General features: G+C 36.5%; 1 protein-coding gene and 1 long non-coding RNA gene across 10 annotated transcripts in view; both read left to right on the top strand.

The window, feature by feature from the left end:
• Positions 1–100: 100 nt before the first annotated feature.
• Positions 101–23,926, top strand: part of EXOC1 (exocyst complex component 1) — a 45,530-nt gene continuing 21,704 nt past the window's right edge. For 2 of the 9 annotated variants that reach the window (XM_031434280.2, XM_031434257.2), the window contains exons 1-11: positions 268–408; positions 4,384–4,517; positions 5,234–5,364; positions 8,261–8,420; positions 11,314–11,334; positions 12,848–13,035; positions 14,847–15,074; positions 15,286–15,418; positions 16,054–16,163; positions 16,986–17,039; positions 22,306–22,455. In XM_031434280.2, the coding sequence (XP_031290140.1) occupies positions 4,394–4,517; positions 5,234–5,364; positions 8,261–8,420; positions 11,314–11,334; positions 12,848–13,035; positions 14,847–15,074; positions 15,286–15,418; positions 16,054–16,163; positions 16,986–17,039; positions 22,306–22,455 (1,299 nt within the window). In that variant the 5' untranslated portion in view covers positions 268–408; positions 4,384–4,393. Of the gene's footprint in view, positions 240–267; positions 409–4,383; positions 4,518–5,233; positions 5,365–8,260; positions 8,421–11,313; positions 11,335–12,847; positions 13,036–14,846; positions 15,075–15,285; positions 15,419–16,053; positions 16,164–16,985; positions 17,040–22,305; positions 22,456–23,926 lie in introns of those variants that run through there. The other 7 variants (XM_031434308.2, XM_031434288.2, XM_031434313.2 and 4 more) reach the window with 5 other exon arrangements.
• On the top strand, positions 17,046–20,542 carry LOC135321454 (uncharacterized). The gene is made up of 2 exons (XR_010381167.1): positions 17,046–17,961; positions 18,105–20,542. It is a non-coding gene; the product is annotated as an uncharacterized LOC135321454 (long non-coding RNA).

The raw sequence follows: 23,926 nt of genomic DNA, 5'->3' as shown, positions 1-23,926 counted from the left end.
CCTGCCCCGCCCCCCCAACCTCGTCCAGGCCAGCGGCGTCTCCTTCCTTCTCTACGCGGCGGACTTCCGGCGCGGAGGCTTGTCACGTGGCCGGATATGGGAAGTGGTGGCGGAACCGCGGCTTCCCGATCGCTGCTCAATTGTGGGGCGCATCCTAGGAGCGGTGGCCGCCGTAGCCCTATGCTGTCTCGGTCTAGGAGGACCCGGCTCGGCACGGCAGGGCTCAGTCCGGCCTCGCGGTAAGCCTTCAGCCGCGGCTGCCCCGTAGTCCTGGCGGCGGCGGACAGACGAGCGGACAGGTGGACGCCGAGGTCTGAGGCGGCTCCCCGGTCCCGCTGCTGGCTCAGTGGCCGGGGTCGGTACCGCTGCCTCTGCCGTCGCGCCCCCTTCTCTTCCCTGCCTGTCTGGGTAAGACGCAGAGTCCGGGCGGAGCACCCCCGACCCCTTGCTGTCCTGGGGGCTGGGAGGGCAAGCCTTTCACATCCCTTTCCGGTCCCGCCCATAGGAACCAGATTTCACTGTAAAAACTGGCCTAGATCAGTTAACTCTGGCATAGACCAGGAGAAGGGGCGTGGCAGTGCCTTCCCCTTCTTTGTTCAATTTCACATTTTATTGTCAATCTCTTAAGTGAATTTCCCTGTCTCCTTGCACCGTGTTATCTTCTGGAGGACAGTGCTCCGCGTGCTAAGATGTCTCTATAGCACACGAAGTCCAGCCAACACTCACTGACACGGCACTCCCACTGACAAGTTAGTTATCACACACTGTAATGATACAGCTAAATTTAAGGAAATAAGAACCAACATCGAGTATTGAGGCTGACTGCCTCTGGAATGTGGTCGGACTTGGGTGCTTAAACCTGGAAAACAGTTTTGGAGGATCTCTAATGATTTATTCACTGGCTTACCAAAAAGTACTGTAAAGAGTGGAGAGTTAATCACTGCACCCTTAGAATGCAGGTACCACTGGAGCGTGGATCATCCTGTCTTTGTGAACATGCCTGTCGTATTCACCAGTGTAACCTAGAACTGTGCCTGGTACTTAGTAGGCATCAATATTTGCTGAACGAATGGAGGGTCACATAGTGCGTTTCATTATGACAAACTCTTTAATGAGCTATGCCCAGTCCTCTCTCTTGTTTTACCACTTACCATACAGTCAGTCCTTGCATTGGACCAAAGAGGGACTGTGGTAGATGCTGGCTACTATTTAGTCATTCATTTAACTTGTGCCCTCAAGAGGTTTTGGGAAGTACCTGCTAAGAAAAAACACAGAACTGCTAGGACAACCCCCTCCACACCACCAAGCCACCGCCCTACAGCAGCCCCCTCTTTCAAGAGAGTTCTTGAGATCCAGGAACCTGTAGTTTCATGAACCAATTAGACAGCATTTGCTTGATTGTTTAGTAAATGCAATAAGTGCCATAGAAATTAAGAGGGATCAATTTGGATTAAGATCTTTATTAAATCAACTTTATATAAACCATGGAGTGTAATTAGGGTTTGGATAGGTAATATTCCCTGCATAGAAAAGCACCTAAGCAAAGGTTCAAAGACCAAAATGAACAGAGGGCTTGGGGAGTGGAGGGTTTGTATTTGGGAACATTAGGAAAATGTTGAGTAAGAGCATATTGTGATGAAAGCTATGTTTTAAAATTATTGTTCAGAGTTTTAGGATTGCGGAAGCTTGCAAAGAGAGAACTACATACCGTCATGTTAAATAGATATAGTTGATGTGAACCTGGTTAGTGTGTTGGCAGTGGGAACAGAAACTTGAGGGGAAATTAATAGAATGCTTTAGTTCTCATGTTTTTTGTTGCTGTCATTTTGGTTAATTTATTAAATGCCTACTATGTTTTTGCCAAGTTCTAGAAATACAAAGATGAATGAGATATGGTTCTTGCCTGCAAGGAAATACTTTGAATGGGAGAGAGACTACAACTAGCTGAACAATATGATTTGTAAGTGCTGTATTAGCAGAGTAGAAGGGAAATTTTAGAGAAGTAGAAAAGAAATTATCTTTTTTAAGTGTGTGACTACTTCACAGCAGAGGTGACATTTTAGCAGGATCTTGAGGATGAGTTGGAATTTCCCAAGGAGAAAAGAATTTCAGGAAGAGGAAATTGCATGAACAAAAGCCTGAGACAAAAGCAAACTGGCCAGTATCCAGTGTGGCTTGGGCATAGGATAGATTCAAGCTTTTTGCACAAGTGTGAAGGCCCTAGAACTTATTAAGAGATGGTAACATGGACATTTTATAACAGGTGAAATGGAGATTAAGATGGTAACAATGTAGAGATGAGGGAGAAAGCAGGTGGGAACACTTGTACTTCATGCTTCTGTATTCTCTGCAGGGTAGAGGGTGAAGTTGTTTGTGGAGGAGGCTGACAGTAGAGCTGGGGGCTGAAGGAGAGAAATGAGGATTTGCAACACCGATGGGGAGTAGAGAAGGAATCATCAAAGGAAACATTAAAGAATTGCTGAGCAACATTGAAAGCTTAACTTTGATTGGATTTAAATATTTGTAATGAAGACAATGAAAATGGATGTGAGGCCTTCTTATGTGGCATATGGTAGCCCAAGAGAAGTGGAGGAAAATACAGTTTATGGAGACCGATGAACAGGCTGAACTGGTCTACAGGAGTAATACCCTTGAAGGGGCTAGTGTGGGTGTAGGGAAATGAACACTGCTTCCAGGCTAAGGTGGAAAAGAAATTAAGCTTGGAGAGGCCACATGGACTGAGAACAAGAAGGAGGGGGAGGTCAGAGGACCAGAGGCTGAGATGAAATGAAAGAGGGATGGAAGTGGGAAGATGGGATTTTTGTGAGGAAAGCAATTTTTTTGAATTGCAGCAGAGATAAAAGTTTTAATGATTGAGTAAAACATAGGAGATGCCTAGTTTACAAAAATGTCATTGTGTTATAAAAATTCATTCTGTCATTTATTTAAAACTCATAATTTCTTCATTTTCCATAAGAACAGTGTTAGAAGTAAATTTCTTCAGCAACCTCACATGTATGAAATACTATTCACTTGCATTGGAAAAAAATATATATATACACACACACAAATATCTATACAGTATATTCAAAAAATAAAATTGAAAGATTTTTTTGGAAATATTTAACTTAAGTTGATATTTGGAAAAAAACATTGAATTAGGTGAGGAAAAGGAGACAAGTGGAAACCCATTTTCTTATAACAGCTTTATTGCAATGTAAGTAATATACCAGAAAATTCACCCTTTTCAAGTATATAAGTCAGTGGTTTTTTTAAGAATATTCACAAGGTTATACAGTCATCACTGCTGTCTAATGCAAGGACATTTTCATCACCCCAAAAAAGAAAACCCATTCCCATTAGCAGTCACTCCCCAATCTTCCTTCCCCCAGCCACTGGCAACCACAAATGATTCTGTCTGTATGGATTTGTCTACTGTAGACATTTCATATAAATGAAGTCATAAAGCATGTGGTCCTTTGTAACTGGCTTCTTTCAGTTAGTGTAATGTTTTCAGGACTCATCAATGTTGTAGTGTGTATCAACCCTTTGTTCCTTTTTATGGCCAAATAATATTCCACTGTATAGATATATTTCATTTTGCTGTTCCTCAGGACATTTGAGTTGTTTCAACTTTTTGGCTATTATGAATCATGCTATTGTGAATATTTACGTACACATTTTTGTGTGGACATATGTTTTCATTTCTCTTGAATATATACCTAGGAGTGGAATTTCTCAATCATATGATGATTCCATGTTTAAGTTTTTGAGAAACCATCAAACTTTTCCAAAGTGGCTGCATCATTTAACAGTCACCAGCAAAATACAAGTGTTCCTTTCTCTCTGCACCTTTACCAGCACTTGCCTTTTTAATTTTAGCCATCCTAGTAGGTGTAAAGTGGTAGGTATCTTGTGTTTTTGATTTGCGTTTCCCTAGTGGCAAATGATGTTGAGCATCTTGCCATGTGCTTATTGGCCATTTGTATGTCTTCCATGGAGAAATGTCTATTCAGATCCTTTGCTCAGTTTTTAATTGGGTTTTTTATCTTTTTATTGTTAATTAGTGAGAGTTCTTATATAGGAAATTCATATTTAAAGATTGAGCATGGGTTCTTTAATTTTTTTCTTAAATCTTTTTTTTTAACATTATAATATTTGGTAAGCACTTCCAAAGATTTTAGAGTTTAATAACACTGGTTCTCTTATTTCTCTTCCAAACATACAGCTTTTTATTTTTGCGATGTATCTGTATTAATGTATTACATCATTCATCTATGCTCATTAGCCATAACTAAGATCATTTTTTAATCTTAAATGGAATACTGTAAGATAGAACGATTTTAAGAATGAGTTTGATATCTATACTCTGAATTTTTTCAGCTGAGTAAAGATGACAGCAATCAAGCATGCATTACAAAGAGACATTTTTACTCCAAATGACGAACGCCTGCTGAGTATTGTCAATGTCTGCAAAGCAGGGAAAAAGAAAAAGAACTGTTTTTTGTGTGCCACAGGTGGGTATTTAGTAAAGAAAAGTTCTTGTTTGGCATTTTTTTGTTCTTTTATTCCCTAGGGGACATTTTCTTGTTACTTAAAATATTCTCATTGTCTCTATCATTGGAAAAACTGTTGGGCCAACAAATTCATCTTTTTCAATTATCTTTAATTAAATCTTAAGTAGATACAAAAGCATTTCTGTAATATATGTATAAGGTGTGGACACTTGTGTACCCATCACCCAGGATAAGAATACTGCCGTGACTTCTGAAGTGTCCTGTATGCCCCGCCCTGATCCCATTCCCCTCCCTCCCTCATTAAGAGGTAATTAGTATCCAAAACTTTAGTATTTCCTTGCTTTTCTTTATCATTTTATCACATTTATTTGTAACCTTGAATAATACATTGTTAGATTTGCATGTCTTTGAACTTTACGTAAATTGAATTGTAGCGCATGTATTCATTTGTGACTTTGGCCCAAATTTTTTTCTTATTGTTGAGTTTTAAGAGTTTAACTTTTCAAGGAATCTGCCTCTGACACTCTATAGTCTGATTTAGATTCTTCCATTGTATTCTGTGTATTCCTCAATCATAGCGTTTGTTTTGAAACATTATTCCAGTTTTAGTATCACGTACAGGCACCTGACAGCTATATTTGCAATGGGTGAATGAATAAATGAAGCATGAGTAAATGAATAATGTTTCTAATGAAAATGTGTGTTTTATTCAACAGTGACAACTGAACGCCCTGTGCAGGTGAAGGTGGTCAAAGTCAAGAAATCTGATAAAGGAGATTTCTACAAAAGGCAGATTGCCTGGACCCTTCGAGACCTTGCTGTGGTAGATGCCAAGGATGCCATTAAAGTATGTTTTTCTGAGTTCTTTGACCTCTGTTCAGAAAGCATCTTTCATTTTATAACATAGTATGATGTCTTTTAAGGTGATCTAAACTTGTTCTTAACCCAGTGGGTCTCCACATAACCAATAATTATCTAAAGTGTATTGTCCAACCATCCATTCTCCATTCCTCCCTCTCAGACTACTAAAAATAAGTACATAGCTAAGCTTGTTTCATTGTCTGTGCTTTGTTTTGAACTACAATTATGTTTGTTCACAAGCTACACAAACTAGAGTGAAATAACCTTGACCCTGTATGTTTCTTTATTTAGGTTTGGTATCCTTAGTATACACTAGCATGGATTTTAAAGTGGTGTGTTGTATGAGTAGTTTTTTCAAAAATCATTGTTTTGGTAAAACCTGGTTCAAAATCACATAACTATAACCAGAGTGAACCTTCCTTGGGTAGGACTCACAAATCAATGAAGAGTCACCAGCTGAGGCAGCCATACTGGCCCTTTGAAGCCACGGTTTGAATCTTGTGGCTCAAGTAATAGGAATGATGGTGAGTTACACACCTTATTTTCAGGAATTTAAAGAATGAGACGTAAGAATATAATCTTCCACCTTTCACCTAAGTAACACTCGAACTTCAAGGAAGTTGCATCATGTGATGATTGTGATAAAGGACCACCTTTATTCCTGACCGTTCAAGGCTTTTCACAGCAATACCCCTTTTTAAAAGAAATCAAGTAGAGTTCCTGGGGTTAAACTGGGTGCTTCTCTCTTCAGCCTCTCTGACGCTGCCCCTGATCTTCCTCTGCAACCCAGAGGCACCCCCAGAACTCTAGGGAATGCTTTGTACCACATCTGCTTATCCTGTTGATGGGGCTGATAGCAAGGCTTACGGTGCTGTCACTACAGGTGCCCTTTGATTTAACTCTACATGTCTTATACATTTATTTAAAAGGCACAGAGAAATGAAACTGCCTTTGTAGAGCAGTCTGATAAAAGTCTGATTTTATCCTTACCCTGGTACAAACCTCTGAGGAACTAAAAGCTGGACAAAATGAGAGGCAGTTTTGTCAAATGCAAAAAAATTTTTTAATGAAGCAAAAACAACTTTAGGAGAGTCCTGCATATCTGTAGAGTTCAGATTTCTTCCAAGTATAGAGAATTCCAAGTGTAGATCCTTTTCTTTAAGTATTTTAGGCAAACTGGGTCTTGACTTTCTCCCTAAAGAGCACCCAATTTTTACAAAAATGTGAGATATGGAAAACAGGGTCCAACAGGTGCTTTAAGTGTGGGTGCACATGCATTTGGAAAGAACATTAAAATGAGATTTTTTTTAAAAACCACTTTAACAACTTATTTAATAAATAATTTCTGTTATCATGGGAAAGATCAAGAGCAGAGATTTTCTGTTTAAGAGAAAATACTTTCAGGGCTTTTTAGAAACTCGCCTTTCTTAAAAAGCCTTTTTCTCTTCAATAGTTTCACACTTGTAACCCATTGACTTGTGTAATTCACTCACATTGCTAAATGCTCATTTGAATGCTTTCTTCACAGCTGATGCCTCATTGCTGACTTGCTTAATGGATTTTTTTTTTCATTTTATGCAGGCACCTTGGTGTGTGTACGCTATAAATGGATATAAAACATAAAATTTTTATACGTAGCCTAACAGCCATTTAGCATCACACATTGATTTGTGTGAGTGTTGCCACTGGAGCACTCAGCCTCTTTTATGGCATTTTGGGAAGTATTCCCAGGGAAGAGATCATTTCCCATCAAGTTTCGTATTAGTTGCCAAGACTCTTAGATTTCCTTATAAGCACTAATGCAATTACCTTTTCATTGTTAATGCAGGTTTTTAATCTTTTGACACTTCAGTTCTGCTTATTGAGCTATAAATTAGTTAGTACATCCATGCTTCTGTAATATGATTGTACCTTAGGTCAAGTCTCCATCCCTAAATTATCCCGGTCTTCACAATGGAAGTCTGATGTAACTTCCCTTGTCTCTATGGTCTTTATTTGCATTTTATTTCCCCTAAATAACACTTTAAATTAATTGAATATGTTATTAGTCTTCTGTAGAACATTAAGGACCGGTTTTTTAATTCCTTGGATATGAAGAAAATTATGTGTCTATATGTCTTCATTTTTTATATAGCAGTCAAGTAGTTCTGCATTTAAGGGGGAATATCAGGGCTTGAGATTACCTCTGTAATGTGGCTTAAGAGACATGTAGAGAATATAATGCAGTTCTCTCACGTCAGCTGAACTAATTTTTCATTTGAAAGGACCTTCAGGCCACTAGGATTTTTGACTTTTAAGACACCTTTAATCATTCTATATTTTCAGAATTGAAAACAGGAGCAGTCCCTACTTTCCACCTCATTTGTTCTAGGAAACCACACAAGGATATAGACTATTTTTTTCTCATGTGTTACAATGAAAAGATATATATTTTATCAAGGAATTAATATCAAATCACAGTTATGAATAATAGCACATTGTTAAAGACAAAGTGTAACTCTAAAACCCTGTAGGCAACTTAAAAAGAAAAATTAGATCCAAATCAAAACTGGAGACCACTGTCGTCTTATAAACTAGGAACCTGAGACACAGCCATTAAGTAGACATCCTATACCTTCACTCATACACCTAAGGGACATAGAAAGGAAATTAGCAGAACACTGTATTTTTTTATCCAGATTTTTGGGGGAGATAAACAAAGTTTTTGCTATAAATTTAATTCTCTGAACCATTCTCCGCAAGTCACTTAGCTGATTTTTAATGGTGATTTTTCTTTTTCAAGAACAGCTTTAACTTCTTTTTGTTTTATTGAAATGTCAATTTTACAATAATAAAAAGGGGGTGTGATCAAAAACAATATCTTTTATATATTTTTATTTCAGGAAAACCCTGAATTTGATTTACATTTTGAAAAAATATATAAATGGGTTGCCAGCAGCACTGCTGAAAAGAATGCATTTATTTCATGCATTTGGAAATTGAATCAACGATATCTCCGGAAGAAAATTGATTTTGTCAATGTTAGCTCACAACTTTTGGAAGGTAAAGTTAAAATGTACATGTAAAGTCAAGTGTATGTATAAGTGAATATATAATTTGGCATTGTTTAAAGTAATTAAAGCTCTGAATTATCTTTTTTGTAAAGGAATTATAAAATAATTTTTCTTATCACCTAAGTAATGCTTGTTTATTATAGACAATTGATGCATAAATTAAGTGAAAATTGCTTATAAACTAATCCTCCGAGGTAACTACTGTTAACATTTTGTTAGGTATTATTTAGTCTTTTTTCTATGCATATTGAAGTACTTTTTGTAAATAAAGAAATTTACATTGTTTCCTAACATATTTTTTCATATAATGTATCATGAACATTTTCCATGTTATTAAATACTTACCCCAACATTACTTTTAATGGCACCATAGTATTCCATTGTACTGGATATGCTATAATTTATTCAACTAATCATTTGTTTTTAATTTTCCAATCTTTGCTTATTTTAAACAATTCTGAGATGAATATCCTTGTAAGTGTATTTTTGTGTAGAGTGTAGGTGTAGTGGTTAAGAACACAACTCTGGAGTCTGACAGCCTGGGTTTAAATCCTGGCTTTGTCACTTACTAGCTACATGACCTTGGCTTACTCTGTGTTTCAGTTTCTCTTATCTCAGAAATAGAGATCATAATAATGTCAACTACATAGGATTGTTGTGAGCATTAAATTACTTAATAAATGAATACGATGAGAACAAAGCCATATATAGTAAGTACTCAGATATTAGCTGTTATTATTCTATTATCAGGATAAAGTCCTTAGACATGAAATTAACTAGAGTATTTTTGATCAGTATATTTTCAGGATATTACTAGGGATTATTTTGTGTTACAAGACAAACACTCTACTGTTAATTATTGAAACTGTACAATGAGATTTTTTTCTTTTAAAATTTCTTTTACAAAGACATACACACTGTAAGCCTGTGTGCCTTATGAATGCACTTTGTGTTATACTCCTTATCTCCAGGAAGGCAATCGAAGTAACAGCGGGTGGACAGCAGAGTTATTACTCCTCTTTATTGAGGGAAAAAACAGAGATTTGTCCTAAATTATATATTAGAAAGAAAACTTAGATTTGTCCTAAGTTGTGTATCAGCATTGAAAAAATAGAAGCTTCTGTTCTGTCAGGTTGAAACATCTGAAACTGCCAATGTTCAACCATTTTGACCTATAAAAATGACAATTTCAGATGCTTCAAACTATTCCTTGACTTAGTCACTTGCCTCTGTCCTTTCTCTATTTTGTTTTACTTATTCCTTTGCTGCTTGGCCATGCATCTTTCTCTCCTTAAATGTGGTGTTCTTTTCTATCACTTATTAATCAGTGAGCCCACTACTGGTTTCAGGCTTGATGCTTGGAACCGGCAGAGGCAAGTCACATCTGTCATGCCCTGTGCTCATCCCCAAAGTGGGGCTGGCCTTGTGTCAGAGCCCTCAGGGTTGCCATCTCACCAGCGTGATACCCCAATGTCTTGGTGCTGGAGTATGTTAAGAGAATGACCTTTAAGAAATTTATGGTAATTTTCCATGCGTTGAAGAGTGGCTTACTCAGTTCTGAGTAGCTTTTATTTTTTTACCATTCAGTGTTGAACATTCTGATCAGTGAATGATTCATAAACTTTCTGGTCTGTTTTCAAATATTATGTATTTCCAGATGTTACTTACTGCCTAAATTGTATTTTAAACCATTGTTTCATTCAGTCAACAATATGGGAAAATACATACCCTACCTGTATTTATCACATTAAGGAATATTACCAAAATCAATGAGAAGAATACTGCTGTTTTTTGATAATGAAGTGACCAGCTTTGAGGGGGAAAATGACATTTAATTTTTCAGGGCCTAAAAGAGAGTTGTAGACATTTTTATTTTTATAAATATTAACCCAATTGAGATCAGTTTTAAGGATATTGAGAAGATCCTTAAGGATCTCATTTTGAAAATCACTTTCTATAAAGCAGTAACTGTTGCTTTGGTTTAATGGAGTTCAGAGTGTACCTTTATTAATGTCTACAAATTTGTTTAATATTTTCCTGTATTTTAAAATCATGGCTGCTGATTCCCATTTTTTAAAACATGTCTCTAAGCTTTGGGTTATGTTAGAAAACAAACAAGAAATTATCACCATCTCCTTTTAAGAGCTAAGTAATCATTCAAGTAAGTAAAACTGTTCATTGGGAATGTTAGCAATGTCAACGTGCGTAGTTTTTATTGATGACAATTGAATGTTTGTGCTGATAATCAGGGCTTTTTGGCAGAATAAGGTTTTTAAAGCAGGACTTTGTTAGCAGTTGAAGTAGAGTGAAGTTTTTGTTTGGCCATGTCTTTTTTATTCTTGCAGCCAGATTTCAAAAAACCTTTGACTTGAGTCTTTAAAAGTCAGCTTCAACTGATATCTTGTGTGTGTGGTTTTTTTTTAAATTGTTTCAGTCTTGTCCTTTCTAACAATATTTTATGACTAATCCATTGTGAGGGAGTGTCCAATAAAGGTTTTGGGCCTTGAGCAAAAATAACTAGACTAAATGCATGAGTCACAACTGACCTAAAAATAATACCCAGGAAGTGATCTGTTTCCCAGTTTTCTCCTCCAAGGACTCATCAGAACTGTTTCTTAAAAGACTAAGAGAAAAGAGAAAAATAAATGTATTTTTAGTCACTGTCAGAAAATGAACAAGAAAAATGAACTCTGGAAATTTAGCTTCTTATGGATATTCCCACTTTGTAGTTATTTTTGACATTGTCTCTTAAACATTAATTTAGCATGAAGTTCAAATGAAATACAGGTAGTATTTTAAAATTTAAACCTGTATACATTTCTACCCAGCTAATATTCTTTGCTTACTTTCCTCTGCTTTTTTCATACCTTTTTACTCTCCAGAACTGCCTAAAGTTACAGAAGGTGCGTAACACCTTTTCTTCTTATTCTATTCCATATATTTTTATTACTTGCCATTGTTATGTACTGTTGGTTGCATATTTTATGAAATTGTGTACAGGGAAAAGTTTATTACTACAAAATCCATACGGTCATAAAAATTAATGATAGTATTCATGATTGGCTTCCTACGGACTGTTTTGTGGAAGAGCAAATACTTCTGAAGCAGTTACGATCATTGAAATATTTGTTTATTTTAAATATTTACTTGTGTGAGGAGCTGTACCGAATGATTTGGGCATTTCCTGCCCTCTAGTGACTAAGAAGCTGTCACACACGACAGTTTAACATGTCCACAGTGACTCTTTCAAAGGACAAGGAGCACAGAGATTCCTCTCTAAAGAACTTATATTTATATACTGTCATTTATAATTGCCTCTACCGAAAGTTTTAGCCCCCCTCCTTTTTTTCCTGTGATGTTATCTAAATCTGCCTAATCATCATTTGTAAGAGTAAGCATTTGTTATTTAAATTGGGTGGTTTTTGTTCTAGGACAAATTAACATATGTCAAGTCATGCTGAGTGTAACTATCCATTTTCATCCAAAATAATGAATATTTAAAACATCCAAAGTTTGTGACTTAAATCGTGTCCCATAAGCTGATGAAAATCAGTAACTTTATTTCAAAGTTTATTTAAGGGTAAAATTATTTTTTTCATTTTACCTCTCTTAACTTCAGGATTTATAAGATCCCACATGCTGAGTGTATTCTCTCAAAAAATTGAAATGAAACACTTATCCAGAAAGCATCTCAAATTTGACCCCTTGGTCTTTTGTTACAAAGCAGGAAGACCATTTAAATTTTTGTAATTTCAAACAGCCATGTTGTTGTTGCACTTCTTAGTATACAGTTACTGAGAAATTTTCGGTTAACTTTTATTAATGCATGTGAAAAATTTTTAAACAAAAAAATGGAAAATCCAGTTAATATTTTCAGTGCCCAAAATAAATTGTGAATTGCAGGTGCATTTTTTATTTCAATTAAAAGTTATTTGGGGAAAAAACCCAAAATGTAACAAAGACAAAAAGAACAAAAATAACAGAAGAAAATGTTACCTGGAAAAAAAAGGAAAGCACATTGTTTTTCATGTGTCCTAAATTCATAATCATTGTTTTGTTAGAGCAACAACCATCTCAGGTAGGAAAAAAAAAAAGATTAGGCTTGCTTCCATATGTTTTGTTTCTCGTTTTATATTTGTTTTATAGTTTAATTATGTTTTTGGAAATTGTGACTAAAGCCTATTTTAACACAAGTCAATGAGTTAGACTGCATGCTTTTTATTTGTTATAATAAACGTTATGTTAACACATGCAGTTCTTCATAAAAATAAGTTTTCTTCATCTATTTTGAATCATTCTTTCCAATTTTTCAGCCACTAAATGTGACCTGTGCTTAAAACTGACCTTACCTGTAAGTGCCATGCCAGTGTCCTTCCCACTTTTTTACTACTTTATTTTAAATTTTTACCCTCTAAGAATCTGTTCCAAGTGGAGAAAATCAGAGTGTGACAGGAGGCGATGAAGAAGCAGTGGATGAGTACCAAGAGTTAAATGCAAGAGAAGAGCAGGATATTGAAATAATGATGGAGGGCTGTGAATATGCAATTTCTAATGCCGAGGCCTTTGCAGAACGATTGTCCAGAGAGCTGCAGGTGCTCGATGGGGTAAGCCTTTCTTGTAATCTACGATTACTGATATGCAGTGGATTGAGGAGACTGGTGATGTTCACATTTTACTGCCTTAGCACTTAAGCCCATGCAGTGTGATTATTTCTGTCCTTCTCTGGTAGTGCATTACCAGCTGCTGTCAGTCTTTCACTGTTCTTATTCAAAAGACAGAACCATTCCTATTAAGCCAATGAAAGCAGATGGCAGAGGGTTCTGGATTTGGGGAGGTTCTTGATATGAAATGATGGAGGTGAAAGTAGCCAACCTGAAACCAACTTGGGGGTGGATTCCCGCAGCCTCTGAAACACCTCAGAATAGTTCAGTGCAAAAGAATAGCATTTTTGTGGTTTGAAAAAAAGATAGATACAAGTTAGAAAGAGAGAAATTGGGCTGAAATTAGTGAATACCCATAGAGAGCAGAATAGTGTGGTGAAAACAGGAGAGCCAAGGGAAGAAGAATGTTTGACTCCTCTGCTAAAATGTTTTGGAATGGGTCCTTTTCATTTGTACACACGTTTCTGAGTCTGTATCGAATTCTTTAGAAAGTAAAAAACACAAGTAGCACTCCGTTTGTAAGAAACATCTAAAATGAGAACATTTGGGTGGCTTTGTTTTGTTTAGACAAGGTAAGCATTTAAGAAAAGCCCTCAGAGAATAAGGAATATTTGCATTTTATATACGAAGGATACAGTAGTTATGAGGTTGAACTCAGGTCCAGAGGTTACATGAATAGTCCAAGCTTCCAGGTTTATAAAACTTTCTGGAAGTAAAGCCTAGAAGAGACTTTAAGGCATTAAAGTGGAAATTGTCCTGAGTCGGTTCAGGCCCCAGCTCTCCTGCTTAAGATGTCAGTTGGTCTGAGCCCTGCTGACTTTACAGCTGGGCTGCTCTTACAGTTGTGTTATTATGAATGTATATAAAATAACACGTGTGAAATTACAGCATCACCCGTACAATGATATCCTTTTAATTCCTTGTCCAGATTTTTTCCTCATATCATGTTATCTGCCTTCCTAATGTGCCTTAGTGGTTTGCATTTTCTTTTCTAGTTGATATTGCATATGTGTTCCAAGTCATCATATTGCTTTGCAGTTTAATTTTGGATTTGAAAGCTTCCATATTTCAGGAAATTCAGAATCAATAGTCTAAATCATTTAGAAAACATTAATAAGGGATGGTGGTCTGTTACTGCTTTGCCTGAGGGGAAAATAGTAATCTCAAATGAAAGAGAAAAGAAAAAATACCTTAGAAGGAGCGATCTTATGGCCATTTGCTCTTCCACGTCCTATTAGTACAAATCATACCGCAGTTATCAATTAGTTCCATGTATCCTTCCGAGACTGGCATACTGCTGCTACTCTCTTGACTAAGGTATTAATATAGATGATTATGCTTTTATTTAGGGTTTTACATAAATATTACAAAGCATAGAAAAATTTTATAGCTGATAGAATTGGAAGAAGTGTCAGAGATGACATAGTCTAAAGCCACTCCATTTACAGAAATGAGAGTATACCGTCACTGATGACACACTGTGGGGCAGAAATCTACTTGTTCAGGCCCCAGAAGTATACAGCACTGAGGCATGGTCCCTAAGCCTTGATATAGAAGAAGGTGTACCTTCTTGAAATACAGTGTAAAAAGTAGAATGTAAACACAAAGTGATAAATTAAAGTAGATGTGTAGATGTATATATCAGCCTTTGTTATCTTTGTCAAAGAGCTTTATCGGTAGTTCACCTTTGTACTTCTTTTATATATTTGCATAATACGGAGCATTACTTTTTTTTTTTTTTTTTAACTTTGTAGGCCAACATCCAGTCAATCATGGCCTCTGAAAAGCAGGTGAACATCCTGATGAAGTTGCTGGATGACGCGCTGAAGGAGGTGGATCAGATTGAATTGAAACTGAGCAGTTACGAGGAAATGCTCCAAAGTGTAAAAGAACAAATGGATCAGATCTCTGAAAGCAACCACCTGATTCATCTCAGTAACACTAATAATGTAAAACTCCTGTCTGAGATAGAGTTCCTTGTGGTAAGTGTGATTATAAATTATCAGCAACAACAACAACAAAAAGGCCTAATGAGAATATATAAAACCCATTTGTAAACATTTTCTAATTTCCTGAGGAGAGCAAGATATAAAATACTGTAAATCCAAAGACCTAGTCGTAGGATTGAGTAGCATCTTGCCTGTAAATTTCCCAAGATTATACATGCAAATGGTGTATTTATACATATTCCAGAACCACCTGGACTTGGCCAAAGGTCATATAAAGGCCCTTCAGGAAGGAGATCTTGCTTCTTCCAGGGGCATTGAGGCCTGCACCAATGCAGCAGATGCCCTTCTGCAGTGCATGAATGTGGCTCTTCGACCAGGTATGTTCATTAGCGACAATAAAACCTGCCCAAGAACCCTAGACTAAAGCCTATGACATAGTATAAAGCTTTTGACAAGACATACATGGGGCAAGTGGTTTAGGGTTACTTTATCAGCTATTCAAACACATTTCACTTATTCTCAAACATAATGTGCATTGACACTAAGAGCTTTTTCATTTCAGTTCCTTCTGATTAACCATCAATGACTGTAAGTTAACACCATGATTTTTCTTCAGTACCGTCCATAGAACATAACACAAAGTAGATGACATAAGGTTTTGCTAAACCAGTGGTTCCAAAACTTAAGCTTGCATCAGAATCACCTAGAGGTGATTCACCTTTTTAAAATACAGCTTGTCACGTGCCACCCCCAGAATCAGGAGGTCTGGGCTGAGGCCTTAGAGTCCACATTTCTAACAGTTCCCGGGTGATGCTGGGGCAAGATCAGGCTTTGAGAAACACTGTGCTATACTATGTTTCCCCCTTACCTTTCTTTTATGAAGCAAATGAATAAGCCAGTAAAACTTAGGGTTCTTCAAAACTGAAATATGGATACTGTTAGAAAGGTATTTATTAAGCATCAAGGAACTTTTTTAACCCATTAAAGAAGTCAAGAAATGTTATGATTTCAGGCCATGACATGCTTCTGGCAGTCAAACAGCAACAGCAGCGTTTCAGTGATTTGCGAGAGCATTTTGCCCGGAGACTGGCCAGTCACCTCAACAATGTTTTTGTTCAACAGGTAATTTTATTTTATTATTAATACTGACATGTTCCTGTAACTTGTTTATATAGTAGCTTAAATGTAAATTCCTACAAAAAATTTTAATGTGTTTAACTGGGATCACACTATATTCCTGCACACATGTATTTGATTTTAATATTTTTAAATATGCACATATTTGCTCATAGATGTATTTTGGGCTACAACAGCCTCCTTAGGAAGACAGTCTAGTTCCTTTTAGCTAAAACTCTGAGTTTTAAGGAACTTTGCTTACATATTGCACATTATCATTTAGAAGTTCTTATTTAAAAAAGTAAGTCCAGACTTGTGACATGTTTACTCTTTGGCCTATTTTTAGGTAAGAACTAGGACTTGACTCCATATTTTAAGTGTTCCATTGTCTCCGTATACTTATATACATGAAAAAATGAGTAACTCAATTGAAAATTTCAGTTGATTTAATCTTTTTCCCTTGAAAATTTTTTATTGAAATATAGTTGATTTACAATGTTTTGTTAGCCAGTTGATTTAATCTTATATAAACCCTTTGTCTGCATTTTTATATGAAAAAGGATGTTACAATTAAGGTTGTGGCAATGATATTAATATGATTAAGCAGACCTTGGAGAGATTTGAATAGAAAGCATTTTAATATCTGATGTAATAAATTAAGTTTCATGTACTTTTCATCTCTTTTATTTTAATAGGGTTATTGGGCCAAAAAAATTGAGGGAAATTCTGTTCATCAAGAAGTGCTGTCTGAAATATTGGATTCTTATTTTGTTTTCACTTTGCAGTATTCTACAACAACTGTATTTACTATATTTTATTTCTGATCAGTTTACTCAGGCCCTCCTTCAGCTCTATAACAGGTCCTACTTTCTTTCGGTGCCTGTGAGTACATCAACTTTGGCTCCAGCTTCTCTGATTCTTTTTTTTTTTAAATAAAGTTTACTAAACCTAACAGTTGCAGAATCTTAATAGATTATAATTAACTGATATAAGCTACCTGTTAACCATATTCGTAGCAGTTTAATGTCCCATAACAAAAAATGTATTTTGGCCAGAAAGGCATTTAATCTCATTCTGCTTGCCTTTTGTTCTGTCGTTCTTGCATTCACTCACTCCTTCATTTATTTAGAAATCGTTTTCCAAGTGATTAGAGATACATACCAGACATTTACTTGGACTAGATGAGAGGCTGATTCTCCCCTCAAGTAGCTCACAGTCTAGAGAAGGGAGATAGACAGATGCACTCAGGGAGGGTATATGTTATGATACTGGTACCCTGGGAGCATAAAGAAAGGCCACCCAACTAAGCATATGAAAGGGAAATTGGGAAGATTCTCTTAACGTTTCACTTGACTTGAAAAGCATAAAGAAAAAAGTAAATGTAGAAATCTAGGAAATATTAAAACACATTTTTCTTATGCTATTATTTCAATAATATCAATTTCTATACAATTCCTTAGTTTTTGAAAACAACTCTGTTCAGTGATGTTATCCATATTTGCAGCTGGTATTGAAAATACCAGTCAGTAAACAGAAGTCCTATCTGCACCCTTAATTGTTTGCTGTAACATGCTGTTATTCATGATTTTGCTTCTTTGCCTTATAAACTAATGGCTTTGTTTAAAGTCAGTGCTTCGCAGTTCTGAAAATCTGATATGTATTGTTACATGTGAGCAATGCACGTTGAAAACCAGAATGTTGCAACAACCTAGAATGTGCTGAAGAAGGTGGAGGATGATGTCCCAAGTACAGAAAAGTTTTTCTGTGTATTAAATTTAATGCGTCATATCATCTAACAAAAGAGGTGGGAAACTTGGGTATTTCTATTCCTGGTTGTGGGACAAAGTAGCTGGGAAAATGTGATTGCCATATTATGATACATGTCTTTGTCAATGATTGAATTTTCATTGTGTGCCTATTTTGTGCTCATTGTCATTCACATGTAAGAATAAGAAATGGTTCCCACCCTCAAGATGCTTGTGAAGAGGTGTTAAAACTAATGTGCTTAAAGCTCCACAGCGCTGTATACAGGATACCTTGGAGACATGTTCCGTTCCAGACTACAGTTAAGCGAGTATCTTGATAAAGCAAGTCACACAGATTTTTTGGTTTCCCAGTGCATATAAAAGTTATGTTTACTCTATACTATAGTCTGTTAAGTGTGCAATAGCTTTATGTCTAACAAAACAATGCACATGCCTTAATTTAAAAATACTATATTGCAGAAAAAAATGCTAACCATCATCTGAGTTTTCAGTGAGTCAGTCTTTTCGCTGCTGGAGGGTCTTGCCTCGATGTTGATGGCTGCTAAGGGATCAAGGTGGTAGTTGCTGAAGGTTAGGGTGGCTGTGGCAATTTTTTAAAATAAGACAACAATGAAGTTTACCATGACAGTTGACTCTTTGTTTTCAGTTTCTCTATAGCATGCGAGGCTGTCTGATAGCATTTTACCCACAGTAGAATTTCTTTCCAGATTGGAGTCAGTCCTCTCAAATCCTGCTGCTACTTTATCTACAAGATTTAGTAATAGTCTAAATCCTTTGTTGTCATTTCAGTAGTCTTCACAGCTCCTTGACCAGGAGTATGTAGATTCCATCTCAAGAAACCACTTTCTTTGCTTATCCATAAGAAGCAACTCCTCGTTCATTAAAATTATATCATGAGAATACAGCAATTCAGCCACATCTTCAAGCTCCACTTCTAATTCTAGTACTCTTGCTGTTTTACCATACCTGTAATTACTTCCTCTACTGAAGTCTTGAACTCCTCAAAGTCATCCACGAGAGTTGCAATCAGCTTCTTTCAAAACTCCAGTTAATGTTGATATTTTTACCTCTTCTCATGAATCACAAATGTTCTTGATGGCATCTGGAATGGTGAATCCTTTTCATAACGTTTTCAGTTGACTTTACCCAGATCCATCAGAGGAATTACTATCTGTGGCAGCCGTGGCCCTACAAAATGTTATTTCTTAAAGAATAAGACTTAAAAGTCAAAATTGCTCTTTGTCCATGGGCTGCAGAACAGATGCTGTGTTAGCAGCATGAAAACGACATTAATCTTGTAAATCTCCATCAGGGTTCTTGGGTGACCAGGTGCGTTGGCAGTGAGCAGTAACATTTTGAAAGGAGTATTTTTTCTGAGCAGTAGGTCTCAACAGTTTGTCTTAAAATATTGAGTAAACCATGTTGTAAACAGATGTGCTGTCATGCAGGCTTTGTTCTATGTTTAGAACACAGGCAGAAGAGATTTAGTTTAAATCTTAAGGGTGCTGCAATTTTCAGAATGGTAAATGAGCACTAGCTTCATCTTCAAGTCACCAGCTGCATTAGCCCCTAATGAGAGAGTCAGCCTGTCCTTTAAAGCTTTGATGCCAGTCATTGACTTCTCTCTAGCTATGAAGTCCTAAATGCATCTTTTTCCAATAGAAGGCTGTTTCATCTACATGGGAAATCCACTGTTTAGTGTAGCCACCATCATGAATTATCTCAGCTAGAGCTGGATAACTTGCTGCAGCTTCTCCATCAGTACTTGCTGCTTCACCTGACACTTTTTATGTTATGGAGACAGCTTCTTTCCTTAAACCTCATGAACCAACCTGGATAGCTTCAAACTTTTCTTCTGCATCTTCCTCACCTCTCTCGGCCTTCACAGAATTGAAGAGAGTTAGGGTGTTGTTCTGGATTAGGCTTTGACTTAAGGAAATGTGGCTGGTTTGATCTTCTGTTCAGACCACTAAAGCTTTCCCCACATCAGCAATAAGATTGTTTTGCTTTCTCATCATTCATGTGTTCACTGGAGTAGCACTTGTCATTTCCTTCAATAACTTTTCCTTTGCATGCACAACGTGTCTGTTGGCACAAGGCGCCTAGCTTTCGGCCTGTCTTGGCTTTCCATCTGCCATCCTCACCAAACTTAATCATTTCTAGCTTTTGATTTAAAGTGAAGACATGTGACTCTTCCTTTCACTCGAACACTTAGAGGCCATTATCAGGATATTAACGGACCTACTTTTATTGTTTTGTCTCAAGGAGTAGGGAGGCCCAAGGAGAGGGAGGGAAATGGGAACAGCTGGTGAGTAGAGCAGTCAGAACATACATATTTATCAATTAAGTTCACCATCTTATATGGGCACGGTTTGTGGTACCCAAAAACAATTACAATAGTAACATCAAAGATCACCATAACAAATATAATAATAATGAAAAAGTTTGAGATATTGTAGGAATTACCAAAATGTGACACAGAGACATGCTGTGAGCAAATGCTGTTAGAAAAATGGTGCCAGTAGACTTGTTTGACACACAGTTGCTACAAAACTGCAATTTGTAAAAAAAAAAAAATTGCTGTATCTGCAAAGCACAATAAAGCAAAGCTCAATGAAATGAGATATGCTTGTATATTGAATTGCTAATTGTATGACCACATATACATTGTACACGTATGTATAAGTGCTAAAGAGGTTTAATCAAAAGTGAGCTTACTGAGGATTTAATTAGTCAGATAGGGCATCATGGATGAAGACAAGACTTGAACAGCATTTATGCAATGCAGTTCACAGCAAATGTTTAGATACCATAATATTATAACTACTGTATGGAAGAATCCAGTGGAAATAGCCTAATGATCACAACATAACAGTGATTTAAGAGCATTAATTCCCAATCTTTATAAAATTCACACATCAATAAGATTAAATAAAATTTAGAGACTGACCAAGTCACCAATTTATTTTACCAAGTAAAAACCTTAAAAAAAAAAGCAACCATCTACTTTCACTATCTTTTTATTTTTTTAATGACATTTGGCACTAAAAGAAAAGGAAGAATATAATTTCAGACTTTCAAAATTAATGCATTTACCTTTATGAGAAACTTGCTCCCATTCTTTCTTGTTTTCTTAGTGCTGGAGGCCAGTGAGAACGTCTTCACATTTGGGAATCACTCACTGACCCAGAGCGTGCTCTCTGTGGTGCAATTTATAGTAATACTTCCATTATCTTAATGAAACTTGAAATGCATTCTTATTTAACATTCATTTCTTACTGTAACATAATATGAAAGTAATGTTTTTAACAATTGGCTAGAATCTTTGGGCTCTTTTAGATCTTCCATGCCTAGCTTCCACTGAAATGACAGGCTCTTCCCTATAATTTGTACATTTACTGGGGATTCATGTATCTAGAAAGATATTCACCTGGGAGAATCAGGCCAGTTACACTAATTAGGATTCTGATGTTGAAAGCAGACAGTCAAATTAAGGCTAATAAAATTGAGAAATATTTGCAAAAGGAGTACGTCCTTTTAAAAATTCTTTTGGTTGTTTATTGAAAGGTTTGTCTTGAAAGAATAACTGTTCTCTGCCCTTTTCCCTCCTTTTGTTCTTAGAGACCTGATGATTCCTCCTGTGTGACCTGAGCAAATCACTTAACTCTTTGAGTTTTAGTTTGTTCTTCTAGAAAGTAAGGTTATTGGATTAGATGATCAACCAAGTCTATGTTCTCTAAAACAAAAGTCAGGATGCATCATTATCTCAGGCTGTTTGAAAACTTACTAATTTATGTATTAAGTCATGTCAAGGATTAAAGTTACTCATTTAACAAATTAATGGAAAAATTTTAATTAGATTATTATTAGGGGTTATCCAGAAAGCCCAGGTTACAGTCATCTGTAGTCCCTCCTAGTTCAGAAAGTCTATATCATACATATTTTCATCTGTTGTTTTAAACATTGTCAACTCTAATGGAAATACCATAGATGTAGACAATTTGTTTTGAATGACTTCCCTCTTTGGTGTGTTTCTTAATACGGTTTGTATCATGATATTTATTTGTTTAGTAAATTGTAAAATGGTATGTGGTAGGAGGGGCAAGCTTGATTAGAATATTCATTCTCAATTCCTTCAGGAGACGAAATGAGCAGTTGATTTATCAGAGAGCCGTTCTTGTGTGTTTATGACTATTTTATGATAGTGGTGTTCAGTTGATATACACAAGATGATAAAAGAAGACAAGTGCTTGGTTCTTATTTTTCTGTGTTCTGTTGGTTTTGCTTGGCGGTATTTGATCATTGCTTATAATTTTTCGTTACAACAATGTTCCTTTATACTGTCAGTGATACCTATTTATTTACTTATTTACTCTCTCTAGGGTCATGATCAGAGTTCAACTCTTGCTCAACACTCTGTTGAACTGACTTTACCTAATCATCATCCATTTCATAGAGACTTGCTCCGATATGCCAAGCTGATGGAGTGGCTAAAGAGCACCGATTATGGAAAATATGAGGGACTAACAAAGGTATGGACTTGATGTCAGGTACTCACTGAGTATAGAGCACAATCTTTTAGAATCAAGAGGTCATGTGTTCAGTTCCCCAAATGCCATTTGAGATACTGTATATTCTTAGCAAAACAGAGAATAATTGAATTTCTAAGTGCTTATTAGCCAGGGAGAACATTTATATTGTTTACTTGGATGGAGAAGAGCTACATTTTAAACTTCAATAAATACAGTATTAGGCCATGCTGAAACATCATTCAGTTTAGGTAAATGCTATAATTATTTCCTGAGTTTCTTTATGTGCAATATAGAAGCTAGGGAGTATGAAGATGTTGTAAGTGAGGTATTTATTTGCCATCTAAAAATTTATAATCTGTTCTTTTAAGTGAGTGCAATGTGCGTCTTTATTAAGCAAGCATTCCGCTGTTACAGGCACACAAAAACATGGGTATTTCTGTTCCCGATTCTGGGACAAACTAGCTAGGAAAACTTGATTACCATATCATGGTACATCTCTTTGTCAAACACCAAATTTTCATTGCGGCCTATTTTATACTCACTGTCATATGTAAGACTAAGAAATGGCTCCCTACAAGACCCTACTTCCAAAGAGTTTTAAGTCTGACTGGGAAGAACAATTATACTTAAAACAATTAGCAAAAAATGAAGTGCTAAACTGGAAATGCGTTTAAATATGTGTTCGTTTAGAGACGGGAAATGCATGACTTGAAGCCATGGGGGAAAACTTCATGGAAGTCATTGGATTTGAATTAACTTTTAAGTAATGAGTGGGATTAAATAAACCAAAATAAGAGGGAAGGAATTCCAGGGATGAGAAGCAGGATGTGCAGACAAAAGTGGGAAAATAGGCCCTTTTCCAGGACTATGAGGAGGCAACCCTGACTGAAACAGAAATTCTGTATTCTGAAATGAATAGTCAGGTTAAAAAATCTGAGCCATGAGACCTAACAGCATGCTTCAGACATGGGAAAAGATTGGATGCAGGGAATTAAGAACCTAATGTAATAATTGAAATGAAATGAAATCTTGAGCCAGGAAGATGATTGTGGAAATAGAAAATATAAACCAAAAGAGGGAATCCAAAGACAAGGGACAGGATGATGCCAAACTTGCCAGGCTTGGGGGTGAAAAGAGCATTGGTCTGTACCGCTGACTCAGTATCAGTGGTTGGGCAAGATAAGAGTCCTTCATGTATTCACTCAGCAAATGAATTGAGCACCTGTTACGTGCTGACACCGTGTAAGCGCTAGAGATCCAGCACTGAGGGAAATGGGAGCACTTAGCTGTTCAGAGTGCGTATTCCAGTGGACAAAGATTGACACAAAAGTCAATTATGTCATCTGTTGGAAGGTGCTGCTGAGGGCTCTGGAGACAAAAAGCAGGAAAGGCCAGGACTTGAGGAAGGTCACAGTTTCAAAAAGGATGGTCAAAGAAGGCGTCATGAGAAAATGACGTTCGAGCACAGATT

This window comes from Camelus dromedarius, chromosome 1, assembly GCF_036321535.1.
Source record: "Camelus dromedarius isolate mCamDro1 chromosome 1, mCamDro1.pat, whole genome shotgun sequence".
NCBI classification, from domain to species: domain Eukaryota; kingdom Metazoa; phylum Chordata; class Mammalia; order Artiodactyla; family Camelidae; genus Camelus; species Camelus dromedarius.
Note: the sequence above shows the minus strand (reverse complement) of the source record. Positions and strands in the feature narration are given on the sequence as shown.